Source organism: Ochotona princeps, chromosome 11 (genome assembly GCF_030435755.1).
Source record: "Ochotona princeps isolate mOchPri1 chromosome 11, mOchPri1.hap1, whole genome shotgun sequence".
NCBI classification, from domain to species: domain Eukaryota; kingdom Metazoa; phylum Chordata; class Mammalia; order Lagomorpha; family Ochotonidae; genus Ochotona; species Ochotona princeps.
The window spans coordinates 41,938,994-41,965,233 of NC_080842.1; the positions used below are offsets into that span (position 1 = coordinate 41,938,994).

At 42.9% G+C, this 26,240-nt stretch overlaps 1 protein-coding gene across 1 annotated transcript in view; it reads right to left on the reverse strand.

The window, feature by feature from the left end:
- Window positions 1-26,240, reverse strand: part of PINX1 (PIN2 (TERF1) interacting telomerase inhibitor 1) — a 74,977-nt gene that overhangs the window by 40,964 nt on the left and 7,773 nt on the right. The window contains exons 5-6 of the mRNA XM_004579296.4: window positions 24,397-24,489; window positions 15,987-16,063 (exon numbers count right to left, since the gene is read on the reverse strand). Of these exons, the coding sequence (XP_004579353.2) occupies window positions 15,987-16,063; window positions 24,397-24,489 (170 nt within the window). The remainder of the gene's footprint in view (window positions 1-15,986; window positions 16,064-24,396; window positions 24,490-26,240) is intronic.

The window sequence follows — 26,240 nt, forward strand, 5'->3', positions numbered from 1 at the left end:
AAATAAAAACAAACAAATTACCTTTATAAAAAAAGTTTAAAGAATATTTGTGTTCATACCAACTCAAGAGGTAGATCTCAGTAGCAAACAGAATTTATTTTCTGCATTCATTATTTTACAATGGGAATAATGCTAGGGTAAGGCTTCGAAAACAGTAAGTTTCCTGGCCTCTGAGTTTTTTGGAATAAGATAGTTTATTACACTTGAAACTGGTGGATGGGGAAAAGGGTTGCTAAATTTTAAAGTAATTCTCCTTTTGATCTGAAAAGATTTTTAAAAATAGTTTCTTATCTTTCCTTTAGTTCTGTTAGTAACTTTAGTAAGTAGACATTAGGTTACATCCAGTTGCAGACGAGGATCAACAGCTGATCTTCCTCTGGAATAAGAATCAGTGAGGTGAAGAAGGCATATGTAATTTGGAAAAACTGACTCTGGGACCCTCTCCTGGCAGGACCTGAACTGCAGGAGGAGGGAGGCAAAAGCCAGCCTCGCTGCCCCACCCACACACCAGTACCCAGACCCATAGCATCTTCCCCCACAAGAGAGTGCTTTCCCAGAGATGCTGAACTCTATTGACCTAAACACCATCAAACGCTGACATAATCAGGGGAAGTTGCTCCTCACCAAGGAAAAAGGCCCCCATCCCATCACCCTACAACAGAGTAGAGAGTTACTGAAAGAGAGACAGAATGAGAAAGAGAAATCTTCCATCTGTTAATTCACTGCCCAAATGCCCACAGAGGCCCGAGGTGGGCAGAACCCACAGACTTGGACCCTCTTCCATTGCTTTCCCAGGAACATTAGCAGGGAGTTGGACTGGAAGTGAAGCAGCCAGAACTTAGCCCAACACCCACATGAGATGCTGGTGCTGCAGGCAGCATCTTTACCCATTAGGCCACAATGCCAGCCACAAACATGTGCCTTTCTAACAACTGCTGGGAAATAAGTGAAGAGCTGAGAAGAGCAAGGCAGAGGGTAAGATCTAGCAAGCAACTTAGAAAAAAAGGAATCTTCCATGGGGAAACAAATGCAAAACCAAGAGCTTCTCTGATAAGTGGCTCTTACAGAGAATGGGAAGATTCACACGGATATACCTGTATAGCCTGTTTTCCATCAGGAAACAACCCAGAATTATAAAAGGTAATGTCATCGTAATACACCATTTGGTTTAGCAGGGAATAATAAATGCACATTCATATCCACCAAAAAATAAGGGTTTTTTTTTTTTTTTTTTTTTAACGATTTATTCATTTTATTACAGCCAGATATACACAGAGGAGGAGAGACAGAGAGGAAGATCTTCCGTCCGATGATTCACTCCCCAAGTGAGCCGCAACGGGGCCGATGCGCGCCGATCCGATGCCGGGAACCTGGAACCTCTTCCAGGTCTCCCACGCGGGTGCAGTGTCCCAAAGCATTGGGCCGTCCTCAACTGCTTTCCCAGGCCACAAGCAGGGAGCTGGATGGGAAGTGGAGCTGCTGCGACTAGAACCGGCGCCCATATGGGATCCCGGGGCTTTCAAGGCGAGGACTTTAGCCGCTAGGCCACGCCGCCGGGCCCTCATTGTTACTTTTTAATCAAAGTCATAACATGCACATAAATGTAAAAGAAAAAAATTAAGTGTATCAGTGCACAGTGAAAACAGCATTGTTCATTCACGCTTCTAGCTATTTTACCTCCTAAGCTTCCTTTAATTCTTAAGCACCTTTAATTCTTTAAACATTCTTTTTTATCACAGTTTAAGATCATACATGTACATTTTTGATGTATTGATTTTTAACACTTAAACTTATTTTTGGGGAAAGCAGTTGAGGACGGCCCAATGCATTGGGACCCTGCACCCGCGTGGGAGACCCGGAACAGGTTCCTGGTTCCCGGCTTCGGATCGGCGCGCACCGGCCCGTTGTGGCTCACTTGGGGAGTGAATCATCGGATGGAGGATCTTCCTCTCTGTCTCTCCTCCTCTGTGTATATCTGGCTGTAATAAAATTAATAAATCTTTAAAAAAAAAAAGTAACAATGAGCATTTAATGAGTCCTCCCTAAGTGCCAGACATTGCTCCAAATGGTTTACAGGTGGTCTCAGCTAATCTCCCAACAATCCTATTAGATGACACTCTTACTATTTCCATTCTAAGGATAAGGAAATGAAAACAGAGAAGTTAAATAACTTGCCCAGTAGCTTATTACCAACAACTGCTGGACCAGGATTTACACTCGGGAAATGTGGACCAGAATATGATCATAATTTGATGGGTGCCAAGAAAAAGATAATTTTACAAATTATCTTGGGGGAAAATCACCTGCTAGCAAACCTACATAGTGAACATCATCCCCATAAGAGCATGAAATAATAAAAAGTATTTTCTCCTATCTGAAATCCTACATTTTTCTATCAACAACACAAAAACGCAGCCTAAACAGCAAGAGCAGCAGAAAAAGTTGGAAAAAAATTGCAGTCACACAAACTGTAGTTAAAAAATGACTAAGTTTCCTTGATATATGAATTTGTTGGAAAACCATTTATCAACAGCCTGTTTCTCTCTAGCAGAGTCCCTCAAGCCGAAAGCCATGTCATTCCCCTTTGACTGATTAATTAGCCAATCAGGGGACATTTTTCATTGTGAGGCATGATGGTTTATCCCAGCTAATGTTTGGTCTCTAATGGCAACATATTAAAGCCAACTCGGCTATTTTAGCCCTGTGGAGTGACCAAAAGGAAAGGCAAGAAGATAAATCAAAAGAGCTGCCTTCAGTTTCCCCTCAGTCCTTAACAAAACCCCCAAGGAGTAAACAGCTAGAGGAAAGATCCTCTACCAATAAAGAGAAAAAACAAATAAAAGAAAGGTACAAATGCCTTCGTGCCCAGGGTTCCTTTCCTGTTTCTGAAGAGCAATAATTTATCCTCTGTTGATTAACAGACCACTGATAGAACAGGTACCAAAAAGTCAATATCTACTTCTTCTTCCTTTTATCAGGAGCTGTGTTCAATAGAAAACTCAGCCTTGTAATGCTTCTTACTCACGGGAATGATTTTACCTGTACTCTGGATTAGACGAGGCCAATGACTAACCCAGTTCAAGCACTATTCGCACACCAAAATCACTCCAGTCAGACAGTTTCCCATTGGGCTACAAGTTATCTGGGCTCCTCTGAATCACAAACCACAAGTTCAAACACCAGAGGAGGATAGACGTAAACACTCACATCTCCAGAAGAAAAGATGCACAACTGAAATGTGTCTAGCATGCTGCCTCGCACGCCCAACAAGATGGGTCTACGAGGCTAGAGTGTGCTGTGTAATTCCACATCTGAGTACTTAAAACGCCTCCAGAGATTATACACAAGCTCCTGAGGAGCATTCTTCTACTTTATCATCACCATTTGCACTGTCTTAACAATTTCATGAATCTTAAAGGCCTCCAGACAGAAAACATTACTGTTTCTTTCATCCACTATCATCTCAAAATCAAGTTTCTTATTACACATTTACAAGTTACATGCCTAGACCCTGCTGCCATGGGAGTTTGGGACTCAGGTTTTGTCTGTGTAGAGAACTCTTGCCTTTAAGACTCAGTTCAACTGACAACACTGGATCTACTGTCTAATAGGAATGGTACCCTGGTCTATGTTCCCATACTGCCTGAAGCACTTCAACATCTGAATTCAATCAAACAAAAACTTTCTAAGAACCGCCCTCCTCCTCCCAGGCAAGGGTCTAGATGCTAGAAAGCACAAAACTCCTGCACTCCAGGGAGATCTCATGGGCTATGGGAAGGCAGAGAGTAAACAAGTCAGCCTGCGAGTCAGATGGTGAGAAGAAAAATAAGGCAAGAAAGATGATACAACAGTTGGGGTTTTTGTTGTTTGCTTTTTCAATTATAAACAGGATGTATCAAACAAGGCCAACTAAGATGACATTTGATTAAAAACGTGAGGAAGTTAGGAGGTGAACCATTCCACAAAGAGGAACCATCAAGAATTTGAGGCAGGAGCATTAATGGCAAGGGGCAGTGTGACAACAGCAAAGGTAGCAAGGGATGTATGAGGAAAACTCAGTTGTGGGGGGCGGGGAAGGATGGAGAAGAAGGGAAAAAAGGGTAAGGGTCTTAAGGGGTGGGATCAGACTTTAGGCTACTGTAAGGTTTTGAACAACATGAGTGCCATGATTTCAATCACATTTTCAAAAGATCGAATTGTTATGTGAGAAAAACACGCTCTTGAAAAGGTTTCATTAGACTCCGGCAGAGATTATGTATCATGTTCAAGATGTTTACAAATCTATCTTCTCTGGCAGAGGACCAAGAAGTCTTTAAAAGAGGCCAAGTCCTATTGTCTTTTGTCTCTCGGGAGATCAAAGTAATAACTGGCACGTCGTAAGTACTCTAGAGTGGTAAAAACATTTACAGCATTGGAGGTATTCTCTGCTCTTCAGTGACCATGTAGGTACCAACAAACTCTACTTCTCATGGAAGAAAAAAACAGACATATTTAATCCATAGAAGCTTTGATGTCTGGCTTTAAGGGAATTCAAAGAAGTAAATGTAGCAGCATGTACAAAGAAGCGTCTTGGTTTGACCCCCGAATCTTCAGTATTTCATTTACTATTTTGTCTTAGTTTTCCCGTCTCCAAAGATGTGATGCTACCCAGATGGATTTCAATAGAAGGGAAGGGAAGAGCAGTGGTTTTCTGGGGCCTGTTACGTGGACTGCCTGTCTGAATTCCCAAATGGCATCTGATTCCTCTGTGTCACATCTCCAGAAGGTAAATTTTCTAACCGCTGTGGACAATTTCTTTGTCATAGCATCTTTAAAGGAAGAGTCAGAGACCAACACACATGGAGAAGAGAGACAGAGAAAGAGAGAGAGAGATCTTCCATCTTTCTGTTTACTCCCCAAATGGCCACAATGGCTAGGGTCGTGCCAAGCTAAAGCCAGGAGCTTGGAACTCCATCCAGGTTTCTCACATGGGTGACTGGGGTTCAAGTAATTTGGCCATCTTCTGCTACTTTCCTAGATGCGTTACCCAGGGGCTAGACTGGAAGTGGAGCAACTAGAACTGGAATTGAGGCTTCCATGGGAAGTCAGCATCACAGGCTATGCGCTAACAAGCCAAAGCACCATGCTGGCCGCAGGTTCTTTACTTTCATTTTCTGGAAAGAACCTTATAAATGTTTTTCCTTGCCTAGTATTTATGGAATTATTCCAATTTCCAGAATGATTGACAGACACAACCCTATATGGAACAGTGGCATAAATTAGGTGCTCCTACAGAACTTTCTGTCCTTGGAATCTCTAATCTTTGTATAAACAAACCCTAAAGGTACTAAAACTCCAAATTTTGAGGGAATAGGGATAGCATCTAATCCTTTTGAAAATTTTATTAAACACAATGCCATCATCTCCATGGGTACTCAACAAATGCTACTGTTGATAGTGCTGTTATTTCGGCTTTTTCCTTTCCATAAAACCATGAGGTTGTTTTTTTTTTAATACTCTAAACAAATAACTATAATTCTACCTAGGATTGTAAAAGACAACACATTAGGATGAGGATTATTGCCTTCGCCATGACTTTCTTAAGCATTAATACAAAATGTCAATGTTAGAAAGTCCTCTATATCTGCTGTAAGGGCAACCACATTTTACTTTGCTAAAGGACTTTATGGAAGAGGAATATTGATCTTCAGTGGGTTGAGTTTAGTCAGTATATACTGACATCTACATTAAACAGTTTCATATATAATCATGTGCACAAGGATAAATATTTCTCATTTCTAAATGATGCTTCAGTATAGAAGTTACTATTCATCACCCCCAAGACTCTATCCTTAATTATTTAAGAGCTAGAGCTCCCATCTGATGGTTCACTCCCCAGATGCTCACAACAATTAATGCTGGACCAGGCTGAAGCCAGGAGCCTGGAATTCAATCTAGGTCTCCCGTGTAGGTGTCAGGTTTCCATACATGAGCTATCACCTGTTGCCTCTTAGGTTTGCAGGAGCAGAAAATTAGATTTGGGATTGAAGGTGGAACTCAAACCCAACTTTGAAATGGGTTGCAGGTGTCCCAACCACTAAGCCTAATGTCTGTCTCTGGAATCTTAAGGCTTGAGTGTTAATAACTAAGGCAGTGATCATAGCAGTAGTAACTATGATGCACTGAACATTTATTATGTGATAGGCACTTGACTATCACTTTAGTCTTTGCTAGATATTTTATGTTATGAATGAAGCTAAGGCTCAGAGAGGTATAAAGAACTTATCTGAAATCACAGTCTTCAAACTATCCATGGCCTCAAATACAGGCCTATCAAACTCTTAAGTTCCTGTTCATATTACTAAAATTCATTGAAATCGAGTCTTCCTTAGGCAGAAACCAGAACAGAACATATTATTACATGACCCAATTTCTTTCCTGGGTAAGGTGATTCTAAAAGGTTTACCATCAATGTTTAGTCACAACATGATAAATCATATTTATCGTAAGGATTCACAAGAATGATAAATCCTTACAGGGCCATTATGTTATCTATGTGATAAACCACTATGAAATTTAAAATAGGCATAACAATTTCACTAGAATGTCTGTGGGTCAGTTTTCAGGGGAGGACTTGGGCTGGTACAAAGCCAGGAACCAGGAGCTTCATCTGGATCTTCCACATGCGTACAAGGGCCAAAGCACTCGGGCTATTCCCCGCTACTTTTTCAGGCTATCAGCAGAGAGCTGGATCAGAAGTGGAGCAGTCGAGACTCAAAATGGTGCCCACATGGGATGCTGGTGCCTCAGGCAAAGGATTAGCCTACCAGGCCACCACATTTGCCTCTAACAATCAGTATTTCTAACAATTCTTCCATTTTTGTTTTTTAAAGATTTACTGATATACTTGAAAGGCAGTTACACAGAAAGAGGGGCACACCAACACATACAGATCTTACATCTACTGATTCACCCCTCAAATAGCTACAACAGCTATGGCTGGGCCAGGCTGAAACCAGGAGCCAGGAGCTTCCTTCAGGCCCCTGCATGGGTGCAGGGGTCTAAGGACTTCAACCTTCTGCTGCTGCTTTCACCAGCACATCACAAGAGAGCTAGATCAGAAATGGAACATCCAGGACACGAACTGGCACCCAGAGAATAGCAGCACTGTAGGCATTAGCATATCCTACTATAACAGCCACTATAACAGAACCTGTATATATCCTATATATATATCCTACTATAACAGCCACTATAACAGACCCTAGCAATTTTTTAAAAAAACATTTGCTTATTTTAATTTGAAAGGCAGAATCTCAGAGACGACATCTCCCATCCTCTGGTTCACCCCACAAATTCAGCGCCAGCTCCTTTGGAATTCTTGAACCTGCTAACATAGACGACTTATTAGCACTGAGACTGACTTCTTATTTGAACACACCAAAGACTTTTTACATTTTTATCTTGGATAAAGAACATATGAAGTGGGTCCGGCGGCGTGGCCTAGCGGCTAAAGTCCTCGCCTTGAACGCCCCGGGATCCCATATGGGCGCCGGTTCTAATCCTGGCAGCTCCACTTCCCATCCAGCTCCCTGCTTGTGGCCTGGGAGAGCAGTTGAGGACGGCCCAAAGCCTTGGGACCCTGCACCCGCGTGGGAGACCTGGAGGAGGTTCCTGGTTCCCGGCTTCAGATCGGCGCGCACCGGCCGTTGCGGCTCACTTGGGGAGTGAACCATCGGATGTAAGATCTTCCTCTCTGTCTCTCCTTCTCTCTGTATATCCGGCTTTCCAATAATGATAAAATCTTAAAAAAAAAAAAAAAAAAAAGAACATATGAAGTTAAAGCCAAAACTGTCCAAATACATGAAAATCAGGAAAAAGAATCCAAGTAATGTGCTTCCTTTGTAGTCTAGAAGAATGACACACCAGCGTCACTTCAAATGGGGTGATTCCATGTGCTCTCTTTACTACAGAATAGAGGTCAGACCTCAAGCAGCATTTAGGTCAGGTTCTTAGCTAGCACAAGAATTCCTACAGTAAACCAATCATGATAAATGTCTTAGAGTTGGCCAGCCTTCACAGTCTCCTTTTTCTGAGTAGACATCTTTCTGTAAATTTCATCCACAAGTACTAGTTCTTCCTTTCCCTATCCACTCACCTGCTAAACACAGATCAATTATCTTATACTGTACATAACAAAGGGTCCAGATACTTCTGTCCCTGAATGTTAGTCTCTGAATGCAATCCTTTGAAAAGAAATGCATGGCCTAGCGCCTAAGGTCCTCACCTTGAACACACTGGGATCCCATGTGGGTGCTGGTTCTAATCCCGGCAGCTCCACTTGCCATCCAGTTCCCTGCTTGTGGCCTGGGAAAGCAGTCAAGGATAGCCCAATGCTTTGGGATCCTGCACCCACGTGGGAGACCTGCAGGAAGTTCCTAGCTCCTGGCTCCGGATCGGCGTAGCACAGGCTGTTGCACTCACTTGGAGAGTGAATCATCAGACGAAGGATCTTCCTGTCTGTCTCTCCTCCTCTCTGTATATCTGACTTTGTAATAAAAATAAATAAATCTTCAAAAAAAAAAAAAAAAAAGTAAGAAAAGAAATCCAGGCCAGAATCCAACCATCCAAACACAATCATCAGCACTTGTAAAACTAGCAACAAGTCTACTGGCTTCAGAGTATAAGACCCTTCTAATGAGGACCCAGCCTGCATTCAAGACAGTGCCATGCTATATATATTGTAGTTAAATTTGTGATCAAGTTACATGCCCAACCCTACAATTTCACCTTCCATCTAACTGTTGCCAGATTAGATCTTTCTAGGATCAAATGAGATTTTTTTATGTCTTCATAAAATTTCACCTTAAAAATTTACAGCCAGGGCCCAGTGTTGCGACATAGCAGGTAAAGTCACCATCTAGAAAGGTCCCAGACAGGTGCTACTTTGTGTCCAGCTGCTCTACACTCTGATCCAGGTCCCTGCTAATGGCCAACCAGAACAGAAGATGGCCTTAAGCCCTTGCCATCCATATGGGAGACACAGGTGAAGATCTTGGCTCAGGCTCGGACTGGCCCATCCCCAGCTGCTGTGGCCATCTAAGTGGTGACCCAGTGGATGGAAGATCCTCTTTCTACTTTTCTTTCTGTTACTCTGCCTTTCAAATAAATAAATCTTTGAAAAAAAAATTTTGGCCAGTTGTCCCAGTTTAGAGATTATTTTAAATCCCAATTCTGTAACCAATGGTCAAAGTGATGGTAAGAACTAATAAAACTCGTTACTATTGAGAAAAAATAAATTTTAGAACTCAAGAGCATTAGTTTATTTGTGGGTTTAGTTTAAATTTATCTCTAACTAAAAGATTCTTTACCAGCAGATCACTTGAGGAACAGCTATGCTGGCAAAGTCCCTCAGCTCTGGAATGCTGGTGCCCAGATCAGGGGCAAGGAAACAGCAGGCAGGGTGACAGCAGTTGTAGAAAGAGGGAGATCCATCTACTGTAAACCACTTAGGAAGCTCAACCTAACTCACAAGCATAGGTTTTTAGCATCAAAATTCAGAATGACGAGATAACTAGTTTTCAACTCAAAGATATTTCAAGATGAATTTATAAAGAACTTATTTCTCCATGATTTTCCCTACAAAGTACTTAAGGCACTGAATCCAATCAGAAGAATAGCCCAAAACAGTCCCTGAATTCAGTCAAATAAGAGAAGGATCTACTTGGCAGGAATTTCCAGACTGGGCAATCAGCAAAAAGTTGGATTCACGATAACAAATGAAAAAGAAAACAAACTGCAAAGAAGCCACACTTAGGTTCAAAAGGCAAACGCCATCGTAAGCTCTCAAGGTCAGTGACCATCACTGCGTATTCTGGAAGTCTAAGAAATGCACAATTTCTAACTTCATCAGGTCATGCAGGTGAAGGAACTGGCAAGAGTTTTGCCAGGAACCTGTGCCAGAAGCATGTTGTTTAGAGAAACAAAGCGAGAAGGCTAGTTTCACATTGCCAATCCTCACTATGGTGAGTATTTTCTCTAGCGATAAGACTGACTCAGGAAACCAGCTGGATAGAGGAAGGAAACTGGGAAGGTGGGGGGGAGGGAAAAAATGAGAGGGAAAAAAAAACAGGAGTATCAGGAAGTGCAACTAGATAGGAACTAAAGGAATTTGTTTTTCAGGTCTCCTACTTCAACTTGCAAACCAAGTAAGAGTGTGCACACACGTGCGCGCGCACACACACACACACACACATTCACACTCATGTGGACAACTCCTGGCAGTAGCTGGCCATTGCTAAGTACCTTCTACAGGCCTCAAGAGGCCCTTACAATTTCAATTCAATATATTTGATCATTTCTTTGTCTCTGTAGAAAGTGTATACAACCCCAATTTGAGAGCATGTCACTGCTTTCACTGTCTTCCAATTAATATAGCACAAAGACTGTGGGGGAAAGGAAGAATTTGCAAATCAGACATGTGACCAGCCATTCTCCAGACAGTTTATTAGAAACTTTCCAAGTAATTGGCAGTTTGCAATGATCTTTCATTGTTTAAGCAGGTACTTGTGAACAGCCAGATTCAGCGAGGGAAACTGCCTCCCAACAGTTTCTACAGCCTGAGGAAGTGATAGAATATTCTAACTTTTACAGGACTGGAAATCAGAGAAGCCATGTAAAACTCCTTCAGCATAAAATACAAAGCCTGAAAGCCAATTCCTAGCAGGTCAGACTTATTTTTAAAATAAAAAATGATGTAAGTATTCACTCAATAGTGCTTTGTCAAGAGCCTATTACAGACATCAGAAGATTATGCTGGGCAAGGAAGGTAGACTGATGCCTATTTCCCACTCTCAGAGAAGATGTTAATTTTGGATAAAAATATTTCAACAATCAATGCTGAAGCCATATAAATCACAACTACTAAGGCGAGTAGCAATTTTGTGTATTTCTAAAGAACAGTGTAATGAGATTTCAATCTGCTGAAGCCCTGCACATGCCTCATATGAACCAATCATATGCCTGGAACAGAAGGGTGAGAACCACGCAAGTCCCACCCCTAAGCTGCTCACTGTCCAGTGTGTGTCATGGACAAAAAGGTTTATCTTTATTAGATATGCCAAGGCCGGAGAGAGGACAGAAGGCAAGATTTAAATTTCTAGGTGTGCCCTAGGTCTGTGTGCTTAATGTGCACCATCAATGTGCTTACTATACTAGGAACTGGCTTTCAGGCACCACATTTCGTGCTAGAGGGGTTCTACACGGCTTCTCAACTGTGTAGGTTTCTAGTGCTAGAAAAGTTAGAGCATTCCGATCACTTCCTCGGTTTTTATTTTAATGTAACATTTTTATTTCTACATATTTATCCCAAACAGTTACAAAATTAGATTCTTTGCCTAAGACAGTTTATTCCACTGAATAATTCAAAAGCCTACTCCTACTACGTTCACAAAGACAATTTATATTTTAAATTTTTTTTAAAAAACTGGAGTTTTTTAATGTATCAGTACTAGATTTTAAGTCTTTGACAACTTAGTCAACACTGTATTTTCTATATCAACATGTACCCACACACACATACCTTCACACAGTTTTGCATGCAATTTAAAAGAAGTCCTCAACCTTGTTCAAATGAACACACCCTGAGACACAGGAGACACAGCCCTGAAGACTCCAACATCAACAAGGTAGAGATTAGAAACCTGCCACATAAAGATATCACTTTGAATTTATATTCTTCTGAAACTACTAAGGTGAAGGATGTAACTGATAGACTTAAAAGACACCAAGCAACCTGATTTCCACATGTCTTCTATAACTCTCTCGAGATAGGAAATGTAAAACCTAGCTGGTACAGGAGGCAAGGCTTGTAGCGTTCATGTAGAGTACATGCAGAGGACAGGAGGCAGGGCAGGTAAGCTACAATCACCGTGAACACGCAGGTTACTCTGAGCAGATTCAGCATCAGACTGCAAGACAAAACTGCCCACTGAGATAATATTCCATTTCCAAGTGGTTTGGCACTAGGCGTTAGAGATGATGATGGAGAGATGTGTGACTTTATTTGGGAGTAGTGTGGGAGAAATCTTTGTGATGATGGAATAATTCAGTATCTCAGCTCAGAAAGCAGTCCCAAAATTCATAAATGTAATAAACCGACACAGCATTATTCACACAGACGGGACCAATGCCAATTTTCCTATTCCACCTGCTATCATAGTTACACAAGATGTACCCCTGCGGGAAAACTGGGTGAAGAGTGCACAGAACCCCCTCTGCGCTCTGTGCAAAATTCTGTCAATTTAGAATTATTAAAAAAAAAAAAAGAACCCTTTCTAACCATTCATAGGAGCTGCAGATTTTTTGTGTGTGTGTGTGTGCATCCCAAGCGCTGTACAGCGTCTACATTCCAGAAGCTCAAAACGGTTCTTGCCATTCCAGACTGCAGCTCTTCCAAGCAGGGTCCACCATCCCCCATCTGGCCGAGGCACCCAAGGCACCCAGTTACACACTTCCAAACCCAGAATAGTCCACCTCTGACAAGCGCCAGGTAGTAAAGTTTTGAAATTTAAACCATAACTTTTTCACAAAACAGGATCATTAGCATTTTCCTACAAAGCCATCACACAGAATGAACTAGCTGTTGTCTTTGACAAAAGGTTCAAAGAAAATGCTAATACATAATTAAGTCGACTCAATTTAGCTCTCTTAATGTGAAAAAGTTCATTACTATTGGCAATAGTGTCATATGAGGAAAAACACATTGGCTTTGGAATTAGAGGGACCCACATTTAACACCTGAGCTACTGGGGTTTCTAACACTGTTCCCTGAGCCACTGTTTTCTACTCATAGAACTGGGACCAGGATTAAATGAGATGCTATCACAAGCGTCTAGCAGTGTTCAGCAAACAGATGCCTAACAAAGCTTTAACTTCTATGTGATGGTCAGAGGTTGGACAAATAAAAAAAAGCAAGCTTGGTTACAGGTGAGACACGGTGCAAGTGATTGGTGCCGAGGTTCCATAACTAGATGCTGACAAGGGATGGGGGTCTCTGTCTCACCACCCAGGGAGCACCTCTGCCTTAACATCCAGCACTAGTGTGCTCCCTGGCATCTTCAGGGTGTGTCTTCTCCAGCAGTGCCAGGGATTTTGCAATGCCAAACAAAAATCTGGGTCAGTGTTGCTAGGAGGACAAAGAGGGGAAACAAAGTGCAATTTCTTTTGAGACTGGGAAACATCAGAGGTGGCAACTTCCAACACATCTGTCCAAAGTTCTCTTGTCCTTGGCAATGAGGCTGTTGTAACTGATGCTGCAAGGTTTCACAGCAATAGCTTACTCTGAAAAGTACAAGCGTAACTCAACAAAAGCAAACTTAACACATGAATACTCATAAGTATGTCAAAGGTAAATTTAGAATTCTGCTTGGGAGAGAAAAACTGCTTGTTTTCTCAGATGTGACCAAAAAAAAATAAAATAAAAAAACAAAACAAAACAAAACAACAACAACAACAACAACATTCTGCTTTCTGGACCATGCAGGCAGATGTCTAAGTAAGGAGCCCTTCTCAGCGTGCTGCACAGAGCAGCAGCAGCACCGCCTGGGAGCTCCTCAGGACTGCCGGTCATGCCCTGTCCAGGTCTCTGCAATGGAAACCTGCAGTGCAGCAGGCTCCCAGCTGACTCACCTCCAAAGCTCTGTCCTCAACAACACTGTGTCACCAAGCCAGTGGCTCTCCTGACAGCAGGGTGCACCCGGCTCGCCTGGCCCTCTCAGGCCCTTATGCCTTACCACACTGTAGACACCATCAATCAGCAGGCTTTACATCTACAAAATAAAACGTTTTTTTTTTTTTTTTTCTTTTTTTAACTGATACCTGGACCCTAACTCAAGCTTTGGATTGAGCTGGCCTAGGATGGGATGCTGCTGGCACTGGCATGTGTTTCAAGCTCCTTAGGCAACTCAAGGCAGCCTACTGAATCAATACTAGTGACCAAGAGCAGCGCCTGATGGAAAAACACCTCTTAATAGTCAGTGCTTCTATGTGTCAACCAAAGGAAGCACTAAGCTAGAAAAAGAGAGATTAGGATATGACCAGACAAGAACCCTGCATGGACACAGCATCCTGCCCCAGGGGGTTGACTCCATATCACCTGAAAAGGGACTAGCACTAGGGAATTAGTTCTGAAGCTCCAACCATTGGCACAGATCTCATTTCACATGATCCTCTATGACCACACCACCACAAGCCAAGGAGCCCAGAAGAGCACAGAAAAAAACTTCATATACTCAATACTCAGCGGTCCACAAACCAAAGCCACAAATAGTGGACTCCCTCCAACCTCCCAAACCAAAAAGCTTTCTGTGCTATCGTTGAAATTCTTTCAAAGTTCTACCTGAAGCCCACAAATGCTGCCTCTTTCCCTGGGTTGTTCCACTGTCAGGCACCTAAGATGCGGCTGCAGAAGACAAGAGCTGAGGGTGGCAGGGATCAGCAACTGGAAGAGACAGGACCAAGCTCTCTGAGAAGGAAAGGGGTGGAAGGCAGCCAACTCAGTGGGGCTGCAGGACAGTGTAAGCCAACCAGCTAGGTGGCCATGAGAGCAGGCTGGTCAGCAGGGGCAGATGCCAGGTGCAGGCATCACATGGCAGCAGTTGTCAGGACAGAAGAGAGGTGGCAGGGCACAGTAGAGGAAGGAACTGCAAGGCAGGCTCTTCTGGAGGACACTGACAGTGCTAAGGAAGAGGCCAGAAGGCTCAGAGCAGAAGGCTGATTAAGGCACAGGCCAAGTCACTAGCCTGACCCCAGTCCCAGCATAAGCACACAGGGCAGAGGTGAGAGCAAATGCCGACAGCCTTACAAATGAAGCTCTGTGTGGTGAAGCAGGAGTCCTCTGCCTAAGGACTCATGTTTTCTGTGACTCCACATGGACTGCACAGCCACCACCCACGGAAGGCCCCTGGGAGTCAGTCAGCTCTCCTGCTTTTTCTGTGCTTAGCTGAAGACATGAAGCAGAAACGGGATCACTGATCTGGGACCTCAGTCCCAGCCTTCAAAGCAAATCACCAAACCAAACTCTCACCACTAGTACTTCTGGAGTCTCTAAAACAAGTATTAAGTAACAAATACTACCCACCATCCTGGAGAAAATATTTCTGTCCATTTGGAAACACCTTAGAAATAAATGAAACAGATCTTTTTTGTTCTGTAGTCATCAATAGCCTTGGTTAGGAACAACAACAAAAAAAAGAGCAAAAGTACAACACAGCCAATTAGCAGCCATTGCAACCACACAATCCAAATTTTCTACGAAAATATCAGTTTTAAACATCTGCTCCCACTATTGACAGATATCCATTATTTCAAAGAATCCTAGTATTCTGATATTCAAACCCTCTTAGGGCTATCTCTCATACTTGGAAATGACATAATATTCAGTGCTATATTAATGCACAATTTAATAATTTGGATTATGAATTACAGGGTCATTCTGTTTGGAGGGAGCTTAGTGGCATCATTCCTCTAGTTCTGAAATTATCAATACTGTACAGTGGAGGAGATACCCAGTTAAAACCCTTCCAACTTCTCAATGCTGAGCTAGCAGCATCTCAAAACACTTATGAAACCGAGTGGAGAACGCACGTGACGGCGCTCCTGTGCAGCCCAACTCCAAGTCCAGGGAAGCAATCCGAGCAAGACACAGAGCAGCTCGGCATGCGAGCTCCCTTCTGAGGAGTCCATCAGCAGTAGGAGCTCTCTCCTGAGCTTCAACCAGTTCTCACTCCAGAGAAACATACACATCTCAGCCAGCACACAGTCCCCTTTTTGAGGTTCCTTACTACCAACTATCATTAAGAGGGTCACGTTTAGCTTTCACTTGAAGCCTCTAAGAATGGTTATTGGAGGAGGGGGGGAAGAGGGTAACTATTAATATAGCTGTATTGGAAATCAACCAGTATTAAGGCAGCCGGTATTAAAACATTATCAACTATGTGGCTTCCTACCTCAAGAGTCTTTTTACTCTGTCTTTTCCCAAAAATGCAGTCAAGGTCCGTTTTGCTCCGAGATGATAGATCCTTCCCTGGAAAAACAATGCGGTGCTTTTCAGTACGATCATTCTCTCTGCAGTAAGGAGCACAATCACAACGACACAACTCCTCCAGGGAAAACAGCTCCCGAGAGGAGATGAACCATTTCGTAACTACTGACTTCTTGTTCCCTCTCTTGTGGATTACAACTCTCTTGCTGGTAAGTATATAATATAAAAACCAAGTCTTTCTGTCTCTCCTCTCTGTAACTCTTCTTTTCCAATAAAAATAAACAAAATCTTAAAGAAAATTAAAAACTAAGAAAACCAGAATCAGAACGTTTGCTGCTATCTTTTTAACTTTAGAAACAACAGAGAGTACAGGTCCCAGAACTACGCCCTAAAGTTGCCTCGCTCTCTGTGTGCCTTTACGGAGGGTTTTCTGGGTCTCTGGGCTCCCCATTTATAAAATAAACTCTCTCATCCCACAGAGACTTCACTTCACTTTCTTAGGATTATGGAAAGCAGAATACAAATGATTGCTAGACACATGTCTTCAAACTTTGCCTTTGTGTATGAATGATGACACACCACATTTGACTCAACAGCCCAATTATTAATTGAATGAAACTTTAAAAAAATAATGAAGGGTTTGGTGTGGTAGCCTAGTGGCTAAAGTCCTTGCTTTCCATGTATCAGGATCCAATATGGGTGCCAGTTCTAATCCTGACAGTTCTGCTTTCCATCCAGCTCCCTGCTTGTGGCCTGGGAAAGCAGTCAAAGACGGCTCAGAGCTTGGAAACCCTGCAGCCATGTAGGAGACCTAGAAAAGCTCCTGGCTTCTGGCTTCAGGTCAGTTCAGCTCCAGCCACAGCAGCCATTTGGGGAGTGAACCATCAGACAGAAGATCTTCCTCTCTTTATATCTGACTTTCCAATAAAAAATAAATAAATCTGAAAAAATTAATGAAATGAAAATTGCTTCTAATTTTATTGTTCACAAAATTCTTTACCTTTATGGCTATATCTTTAAATAAATATATAATGAAATTAGGAAACTAAATGACTCTGATAAAAGCAGCATCCAAAAGATCTTTGATTCTCATTCCAAAAACTAAACTTTTTCATTTCAAACTTCCAAACCAACTAATTTAAAATTCACTTCTTTGGAATGTCTACATCTATCCATTAACACACTATGAGTAGTCAGCCAAATCTATTCCTGTTTGTCAATTTCATGGTAATTATATTTTGAAACAGCCACTCCATGTAAAGCCCTGAGGCGCTGGGACAGACACCCCAATTTAGTTATGACTGTCAGGGATTCACCCGTTCTCTTAGTTTCCTACAGCAAAGTGACTTGGCAAAGAATATCATGACCCAGAAGGTTCTAGTTCATTGATGATCACTGGGGCATTCAATACTGCTCAGTGACTCCATTAAGTTAAAAAACCAAATCCCCTTCAACTGAACACAAAAGCAGTTTCACAGGTGGCAGCAGCAGCACAGGTTAAATGGTACAGTCAGTCTGACCTGTCCTCAGAGGAGAGGCGGTTTTGGGTCTCCAGGAAACTCAGCCTTTCTGGTTCCAATGTACCATAAAACAGCAATGGTACAGGAAAACCAAAGAGAAAAACTAGGTCTGAGCAGAATGAAGCATATCGCAGAGCGGAGCTCAGAAAGTGAACCACAAGAAGAGGCCAGCAGATAGGGCAGTGGTGGTGGGGCAAGGCTGAGAAGCCCTCAGGAGGGGCAGGGGTCTGCACGCAGTCTTACCGGCAGCACAGCACATCTTCCCTGCCAAAGCCCAGGAGGAAAGGCAGTTTCTGTTTCAGATAGGAGCTGGGCCAAGCTGCAAGTGCACAGAAGTCAAAATGTGCGCTACCCCTACCCTATCCCTTTAGAAAGGAAATATCCCGCCAGCAAGTCGGAGGGGCGGTGCAGGACCTCTTAGTTGGGCATAGAACTTCATAATTACCTTTTGGATACTGTGATTCTATTTGATAATAATAGAGTAATTTTCAAAAGAAAGGAAATATCCTACAAGCAAATGCAAATTAAGATTAGGAGCACTGGAGGGATTAAGTAACGGAGGGAGCATAGGAAACCACAATTGTAGGATAGGATGTCAAAATATGAACTCACAGGCTTAACAACAAATCTGAAAATCAAATAGAAAATGGCCAAGCTGGGAAAGACAGTCAGCTGGACCGATGAAGGGGCCAAAGTTTTTACAGTTTTTATGATGGCTCTTGGTCCAGAAATTTTTATCCCTTAGCAAAGCATATCTAGGTATATGCAGAAACCAGGACTGTTACAGGCTTTGCTCTGGATTGGGCCTAGAAAACAAGAACACAGAGAAGAGACAGGAATCAGAGTCCACAGGAAAGGGACTTGACGTGGACAAAATGCGAGGAGGGAAGTGATTCTGTGAGTTACTCACTCATGTCTGTGGCTCAATAGTTTACAAACATAAAATTATGGCACATTTTGAATAAAATACATATTGAATGTGAGTTTTAAAAGCTTGCTGGTCTCAGTTCTGAATTCTGGTAAGACCAAAGCAAGTAATGTCAATAACCTCAAGTCTCAGAGAAAATGAGAATAAAAAAATCTGAATAGAATAGAAAACAGACACTAGACTTCTGATAGCAGATTGAGGTAACCAAGTCCCTGCGAGGATGCACAGGGGTCCACTCACAGAAGAGCCCTTCATCTAGGACTATGGTGGCTGTGCTGACCAGTTGGCAGCACAGCACACCAGAGGAATGCGACCGCTGTAGTCAGGCCCACGTACAATCCCTTAAAGCCCATTCAGGAGACAAGTGACTAAAACAGTCAGATACAAGAACTTAGTTTAAGAGCAAAAGCAATAATTCAATAGGTACTAAGAACAAAACTATACCTGAGATTTAAAAAAAAAAAAAACAAAGAAAGAAAAAGTAGAGGTTATCTTCTCAGAGTAAACTAGTCAGGACAAGAAAACGCAGGCTTTAGAAATATATTTGTTAATAGGGTACAGGCCACACCAGGCTGGACCACAACACCTTTCAGTTAGTTCACACGAGGCTGGGGATGGGCCAGATCAGGCTAGTGTGCTGTATCCGCTGGTGAGAACTGGCACTGAAGGCAGGCCAGGCTGAGTCAGGATAGCACCTTCTGATGAATGCCAAAACTGGGGGCAGGCCATCTCAGTCTGGGCCACAGAACCTGTTGATACACAAGATCCAGGGCTGGGAGCAGGCCTGGTAGGAAATACTCAGGAACTCCCTTACTGGGCTGCTGCTTCCAATGGTAAGTGTGAAAGCTGGGACTGGGGGTGTATATGGGCCAGTCTGGGGACAAGAGAGGCAGGACAATGCAGCAGCACCTGTCAGCTTATGTGAGAGCTGGGTCTGGGACAGGTCAGGCTGAGCTAAGACTCCTTACCCCTGGGTGTGCACGAGTCAGATGGGAAACTGGCTGGGCCAAGCTAGGCCACATCAGAGGCTGGTACCTGCAAAAGCCAGGGCAGGCCTGGTGGTACTTATTAGGGGGTAGCCCCGACTAGGGCCACAGCACCCGCTGGTATGTGTGAGTACTGGGTTTGTAGTGGGCAGAATAGGCTGGGCAGCGGATTAATTCAAGTGACAGACTGAACCTGACAATGCACCGGCTGGTGCACACAATAGTTAAGTCTGGGATGGGCACAGTAGCTTAGTGGCTGAAGTCCATGTCTTGCATAGACCAGAATCCCATATAGGCACCGGTTTGTGTCCCGGCTGCTCCATTTCCCTTCCAGTCCTGCTTGTGGCCTGGGAAAGCAGTGGAGGATGTCCCAAGGTCGTGGGACCCTGCACTTGTGTGGAAGACCCAGAAGAGGCTCCTGGCTCCTAGCTCCTAGTTCCTGGTTTCAGATCAGCTCATCTCTGGCTATTGCAGTTACTTGGGGAGTGAACCAGCAAATGGAAGATCTTTCTCCCTGTCTCGCCTTCTGTTTGTAAACCTGACTTTCCAATAAAAATAAATAAATCTTAAAAAAAAAAAGTTTAGTCTGAGCTCACGCCAGGTGAGGTTTCTTAGGAGACTCCTCGAGTAGATCACTGGACTCAGACCCTGGCCACAGGGAAAATCACAGGATGTATTACAGTCCACCTGGAAGTGAATATATCAGGACTGGGCCTCCTCAGATGCTGATGTCTGTGTGATGGTCTGCATGATCAGATGCACACAGGGGACACAACAGACATCTCATCTAAGCCAGCAGGGGACATCAACTGCCTAGTCAGAGGATGGGAAGCAAAACAAGCTGGACAATTCTCCTGGTCAAGCTTTGCAACATGTTCCTGGATCTATGGATGCAACCTGGGCCTGTAGACTTGGTCAACCAATAGACCTTGGAAAGATTTTCTCAATCCTGGAGCAATGAAACCAACAGCTTCTTAAAACTGTCAGAACCACTCAAGTAACACCTTTGGAAAACTCTTCCCCACATCATGGTCTAAGGCATCGGCAAGTGACCAGTCCCCACCCCTGGGTGCTGACATAGTTTGACAGTAAGAAGTGCTACCCCCAACCCTCCTTGAAAACACAGGAGAAAAAAAAAAATTGCAACATTTGTCCCACCCATTTTTCTCCATATCTGACCCTCCCCACCTTAATTAAAGCCCCACATGTGTATGTATCCCTCTCAACTATGAAAACAATATCAAAAAATAATAAAAACAAAGAAAAAACACATGTTAAAAATACTTCAGATCTAAGTAGTTTATGTAGGTACCTTCAACCATATAGGAAACTGATGCTCATTCCTAAATCAAAAGTGATAAATATAACAATATACCATTATTGTCGTTGCTTTAATGCAGCCTAAGGGACGGACTGATAATAAGCACAGGACAAAAGATACAGACAATTCAGGGACAATGGAAACACAGGACATGTGAAAGAATCAGGCCAAGACCTTCACAAGTAAGAAAACAGTTTGAATTTTTAAAAATCCTGCCCTGGTGCTACTTCATATTTAAATGTCAAGAATCAGCAAAAGAATTAATACTCCTCTCCACCAAAGCCCAACGTGGACTAACGAGGCTGCACGTGCCACCAGCCACCAGAGACACGTCACATATAGTCACAGGGATAAGAAGCTGCATAAACTGCATCAAGAAGTTGTACAACTAATAGTGCTTTCCATCCTCCACCATGGAAGAGGGGAGGATCACAGCTCCCCACGACTGCCCATCATTCAGCTAAAAACATTCAAAACTCATTGTTTAAATCCATATTTTCCTCTCTGGAGAATATTTCTCCAATTGAAAGAAACTATGTTGGAGTTAGACTTTTAAAACAAATACAGATTGAAGTAACTTTCAAAGTCATACTTCAACTCAAAATTTGGAATTTGGAGATAGAAAAGAAATATTTATGTGTGAGAAGTAAAATGATGTGGCTGCTATTTAAGAAATAGCAAATTTTATATTACTACTTATTATTAACACCTCTGTTTTGCATTTTTTTTTTTTCATTATTTCAAAGGCAGAACATGGTTAACTAGAGAGGTATCTTCCAGCCACTGGTTTAATACTTAGAAGCTCCCAAAAGTGCTCCAAAGTCAGAAGCCAGGAACACCATCCATGTTCTCCACTTGGGTAGCAGGTACCCAAGAACCTAAAGCATCATCTGCTACCTTTGAAGGTGTGCATTAGCAGGAAGCTGGATTAGAAGCAGAGGCGGGACTCAAACCCAAGCACTCAAAGGATAGAGGTGTTGGCAGCTTAAACTGTTGCATCACAATATCCATTTCCCATTTACCACTGTAATCTTACCAAGTAAAACTTTCATCTCAACTTTTTACAGGCTATATAAAATGCCAATTTCCTATATTTTAGCTTTCTGGACCATAAGTAGAGTTAGGACATGCATCAGCTTCACCAATAATTGAATTGATCACTTTCAATATGAGCATGCCCACAGCTAACATTCCTATTATGCACAATGCAAAAATTCCATAAAAGGAGTCTGGACAACATAAAACACAACGTAGGTTGGAGCTTAAGAGTGACTTACAAGTGTTTCCTGGTTTTATAGAAGAGGAAAATGAGTCTGAAAGAAGGGGAAATGGTTAAGTGATGTGTCTGACAGGGGAACAGCCAGAACCTGGACTTCCTGTGACCCAAGGCAGCCCAAGGCTAGAGAATGTTAGCAGACATAGCTAGTGACAACACACACTCTGAAATGCAACACTTCTTTCAGCAAATGACCATAAGCGTTCACTGTGGGTTATGAAGAGGGATGGTAAACAAGTGCTTTCCTCACTGTGTGTGTTTGCCTGCTCTCCTGCTCCCTGCACTCCCCAGCCTCAGGCTGTCATTGCTCTTCTACTTCGCTCAAATTCATCTTGCACCTTCTTCTCTGCATGCCAGTGTTGCCTCTTCCCCATGTTAGCCTGACAGACAGACAAGTCCCATTCTCCAGGGAATACGAAAGCACAATGTATCAGTCTGACAGGGTCACCCAGCAAGGGAGTGGCTTAACTAGAAATAGAAAGCAACTCCTGGTATCCAATAGATTAAAGTAGATTACAGAGGTTTATCTGAGCTTCAGCAAATGCTTCAGATGAAATCATGCATGCAGTCAGGTCCCAAAGAAATATCAGAAGACACTACTTGCAAAAGTGAAAGCTTACACACACTGCCATTCCCTGCAAACATTCCAGGCTAATCACCGCTCAGTAGTTCACGATGTAGGGACACCCTTCCATTGCCTGCTCTTTTTCCCTATTGGATCTAATGAAAACAGAATATTTAAGGGGCTATGCACGAAGTGATAACTGGACAGAAAGCGATTATTCACTCTCTCCTCCCAAGGACTAAAGGAGAGGCTGACAAAGCCTGCTTCCTGTTCTGGGGCAGGTTTAAGGTAGAGAGGAGTCCTGGTCAGAAGTCACACAGGTTAACAAAGATGCCTCACGCCTGAGAGGAAAAAGAAAGGGAAAGTGTGGAAGGGCTCCCTAGAACACACCCGTCTATCCCTGCACACAATCCCTAAGCTATTCAGCTCCCAAACCCACTCAGCTCTGTAGTGTCTTGTCATATGAATTAAACCCAGTCCTGCTTTTTGGGATCGTGGCCTCAAATGAGAAACCCCATCAAGGTTCACAGTAGGGCCTGGCAGCGTGGCCTAGCGGCTAAAAGTCCTCGCCTTGAACGCCCCGGGATCCCATACGGGCGCCGGTTCTAATCCCGGCAGCTCCACTTCCCATCCAGCTCCCTGCTTGTGGCCTGGGAAGCACTCGAGGACAGCCCAATGCTTTGGGACCCTGCACCCACCTGGGAGACCCGGAAGAGGTTCCAGGTTCCTGGCTTCAGATTGGCGCAGCACTGACCATTGCGGCTCACTTGGGGAGTGAATCATCGGACGGAAGATCTTCCTCTCTGTCTCTCCTCCTCTCTGTATATCTGACTTTGTAATAAAATGAATAAATCTTTAAAAAAAAAAAAAAGAGTTCACAATAGTGGGTATTCCAGCTTCTACTGTTATGCAGCCTACCTCCAAGAGTTAAGGACACCCCAGGCATGCTTGATAAGGCAAAAGCAAAGCAATGTGGTTTTCCCGGCTTATGGAAGTAGAAACATAGAACCATTCTACTCTAGAAAACCAACAAATAATTACCAGGTATCACAGCAAAGTCAACATCAGACTTACTATACCTTAAGTATATTATGTAACAAATAGAACTTTGTACCTGGAAAGCACATTTCATTCATGATACTGTTTTATGGGAAAACATTTGGGGAGGTGATTATTTCTTATCAGAACAAGACTGCCACCCAGTGGCTACAGAGGACTGCACTCCTAAACAACAGGCCTGCGAAGGGGCCTTGGGAGTGGTGCTGATGGAGGCTACATAGGACTTCCCATCTGGTTCTCAAACATGTTTTCTAACCCCACCTTCGTAACAGACATGGAATATCCAAGTCAACACTCCATGAACTGGAGAAACAATGTGGTACAATACAAGTGTCAATTTGGGAGTATGATTTATAACACTGGAGATCTCGATATGGAACATAAATGTCTCTAAATTGGAGCATTAAGGGCTATTAAGCACTAACACTTAGCTCTGAGAACTAAGAAAATATGACTTAAAGGGTTGAGCAACAAGTTACAACAAGTTCTAACACAGTCTCCTATAATTTCTTCTTCTCTCCACTTCCTCACAGTCTGAACTCACCTGGCTCCTCTCATTTAACAAGACCCCTGAGCGGCCCCAAGAATGCAGACACAGTAACACTGCTGACAGCAATCAATCCCAGGGATTATAAGTCCTCATTCTGTACAGAAAACAAGAAGCCACTGCCAGCAACAGCTTTTGATTTCAAAAACAAATACAGAAATACTTCAGCTTACCTTTTGTGAATTTCATATAATGAACCCGATTTTTGGAAGTCTTGGACTTTTCCTCGAGGCTGAAAGATTTCTTTTCCTTGTTGTCAGAGGAGTCTTAAAAGTGAAAACCATTCCATTAAACTCCATGCAATCAATCCTCATCCAGTAAACTGTCTTATCCAAACAAAATTTTTGGAAGTCCTTCTATTTGTTACTCAACTCTAAGCAACTGATTAGAAATACATATATTTTTAAAACTATACTATAGAGATTTATAAAACCTTGGAGGAAGAGAAACAACAATGTGCTCAAAAATCTTCACACAAACATCCACATAAGCCTTGTTTGCAATGAAACAATAGAAATAACCCAAAATTCCTTCAATGAGTGAATGAATGGCTTAGCACAGTGTTGTATCCTTGCATTGGAACACTAGTCCACAATAAACAGAACCACACTGCTGAGGCATGCAACCACTTCGAGGGACCTCATGACATTCTAGTTAGGAGAAAAGCAATGTAGCAGTAGGTGTTTGGCAGGGCAGTTAACATACCATCCATGCCTGGGTTCAAGTCCTTGTCTAACCCCAGATTACATCTTCCTGTTAACACACGTCCTGGAGGCAGCAGGGAATGGCTCAAGTAGCTTGGTCCTTGCCACCCACATGGGAAATTCAAATTGAACCCTGGTTGATGTAGACATCTGGGGAGTGAACCAGGGATAGGAGTCCTCTGCCTGGCTGGCTGTTTTTCCTTCTGTCTCTCAAATAACTAAAATGGTCAGCTGGGGACAGTGTTTGGCACAATGATTAAGCTGCTACTAGGAATACCCACATCCCATACTGGAGTGCCTGGGTTCAAGCCTTGGCTTTGCTTCCAAATTCAGCTTCCTGCTAATGCACATGACATAAGACAGCTAGTGATGGACTGCTGTCATTCAGGTCATTAGCCCAGACTGAGTTCTGGGCTTCTGGCTTTGCCTTGGTCCAGCATTGGCTATTGCAGACTATTTGGGAAGTGACCCAGTGGATCAAAGAGCTCTGTCTCTGTCTGTCTTTCAAATTAAAAACTTAGCAGTGGCCTTTGCGGCACCAGGTTAAGTTGCTGCCTGGGACCCTTGCATCGCATGTCAAGAGTATCTGACCCAGCTTCCTGCAAAGGCACCTCAGAAGCAGTGAGTGATGCCCTCTCTATTCAGACTGACTCAGTCCTGGCTGCTGTAGGCATTTGGGGAGGAAACCAATAGCTGAATGATGATATATGTTTATCTCTGTCTGTTCCTCTTTCTCTCTCCATCACTCTGCCTTTCAAATAATAGAATTTCTTAAAACAAATAAACTACACAGGTTAATCAATAAAGAGTACATACTATATGATCCCATTTATATTACATTCTCTAAGGGCCAAAATTGCAGATAAAGAATGCCAGTTTCCAGGGGGAAAGGTATGAAAATGGGGTATAGGAGGTCAATGGATGGAAGGTGGGAACAAACACAAAGAAACAGCACAAGGCAGCCCTTTTGTGGTAGCAGAATAATTTTGCATATTTATGTGGTAGTGACAGTGTGAATCTATACTGAGATAAAACTGTACAGAAACATGCATATATGTTAGAAATGAAGGCTGAAAAACAGAAAAGCAAAGTTAACTTCTGTGATCTCATCAACAGTAACACTAAATGTCAATCTCAATTGCTTGGCTTTGAGTGCTATAAGCACTCCAAGATGCCACTCCTAGAGCATCTTTTTCTTTCAAAAAAGCACATACAGATAAGACAGACTGAAAGCTTGTCACGGGGCTAGTACAGTCACATATCAAGCTAATCCTTTGCCTGCAAGCACCAGTATCCCACATGGGTGCTGATTC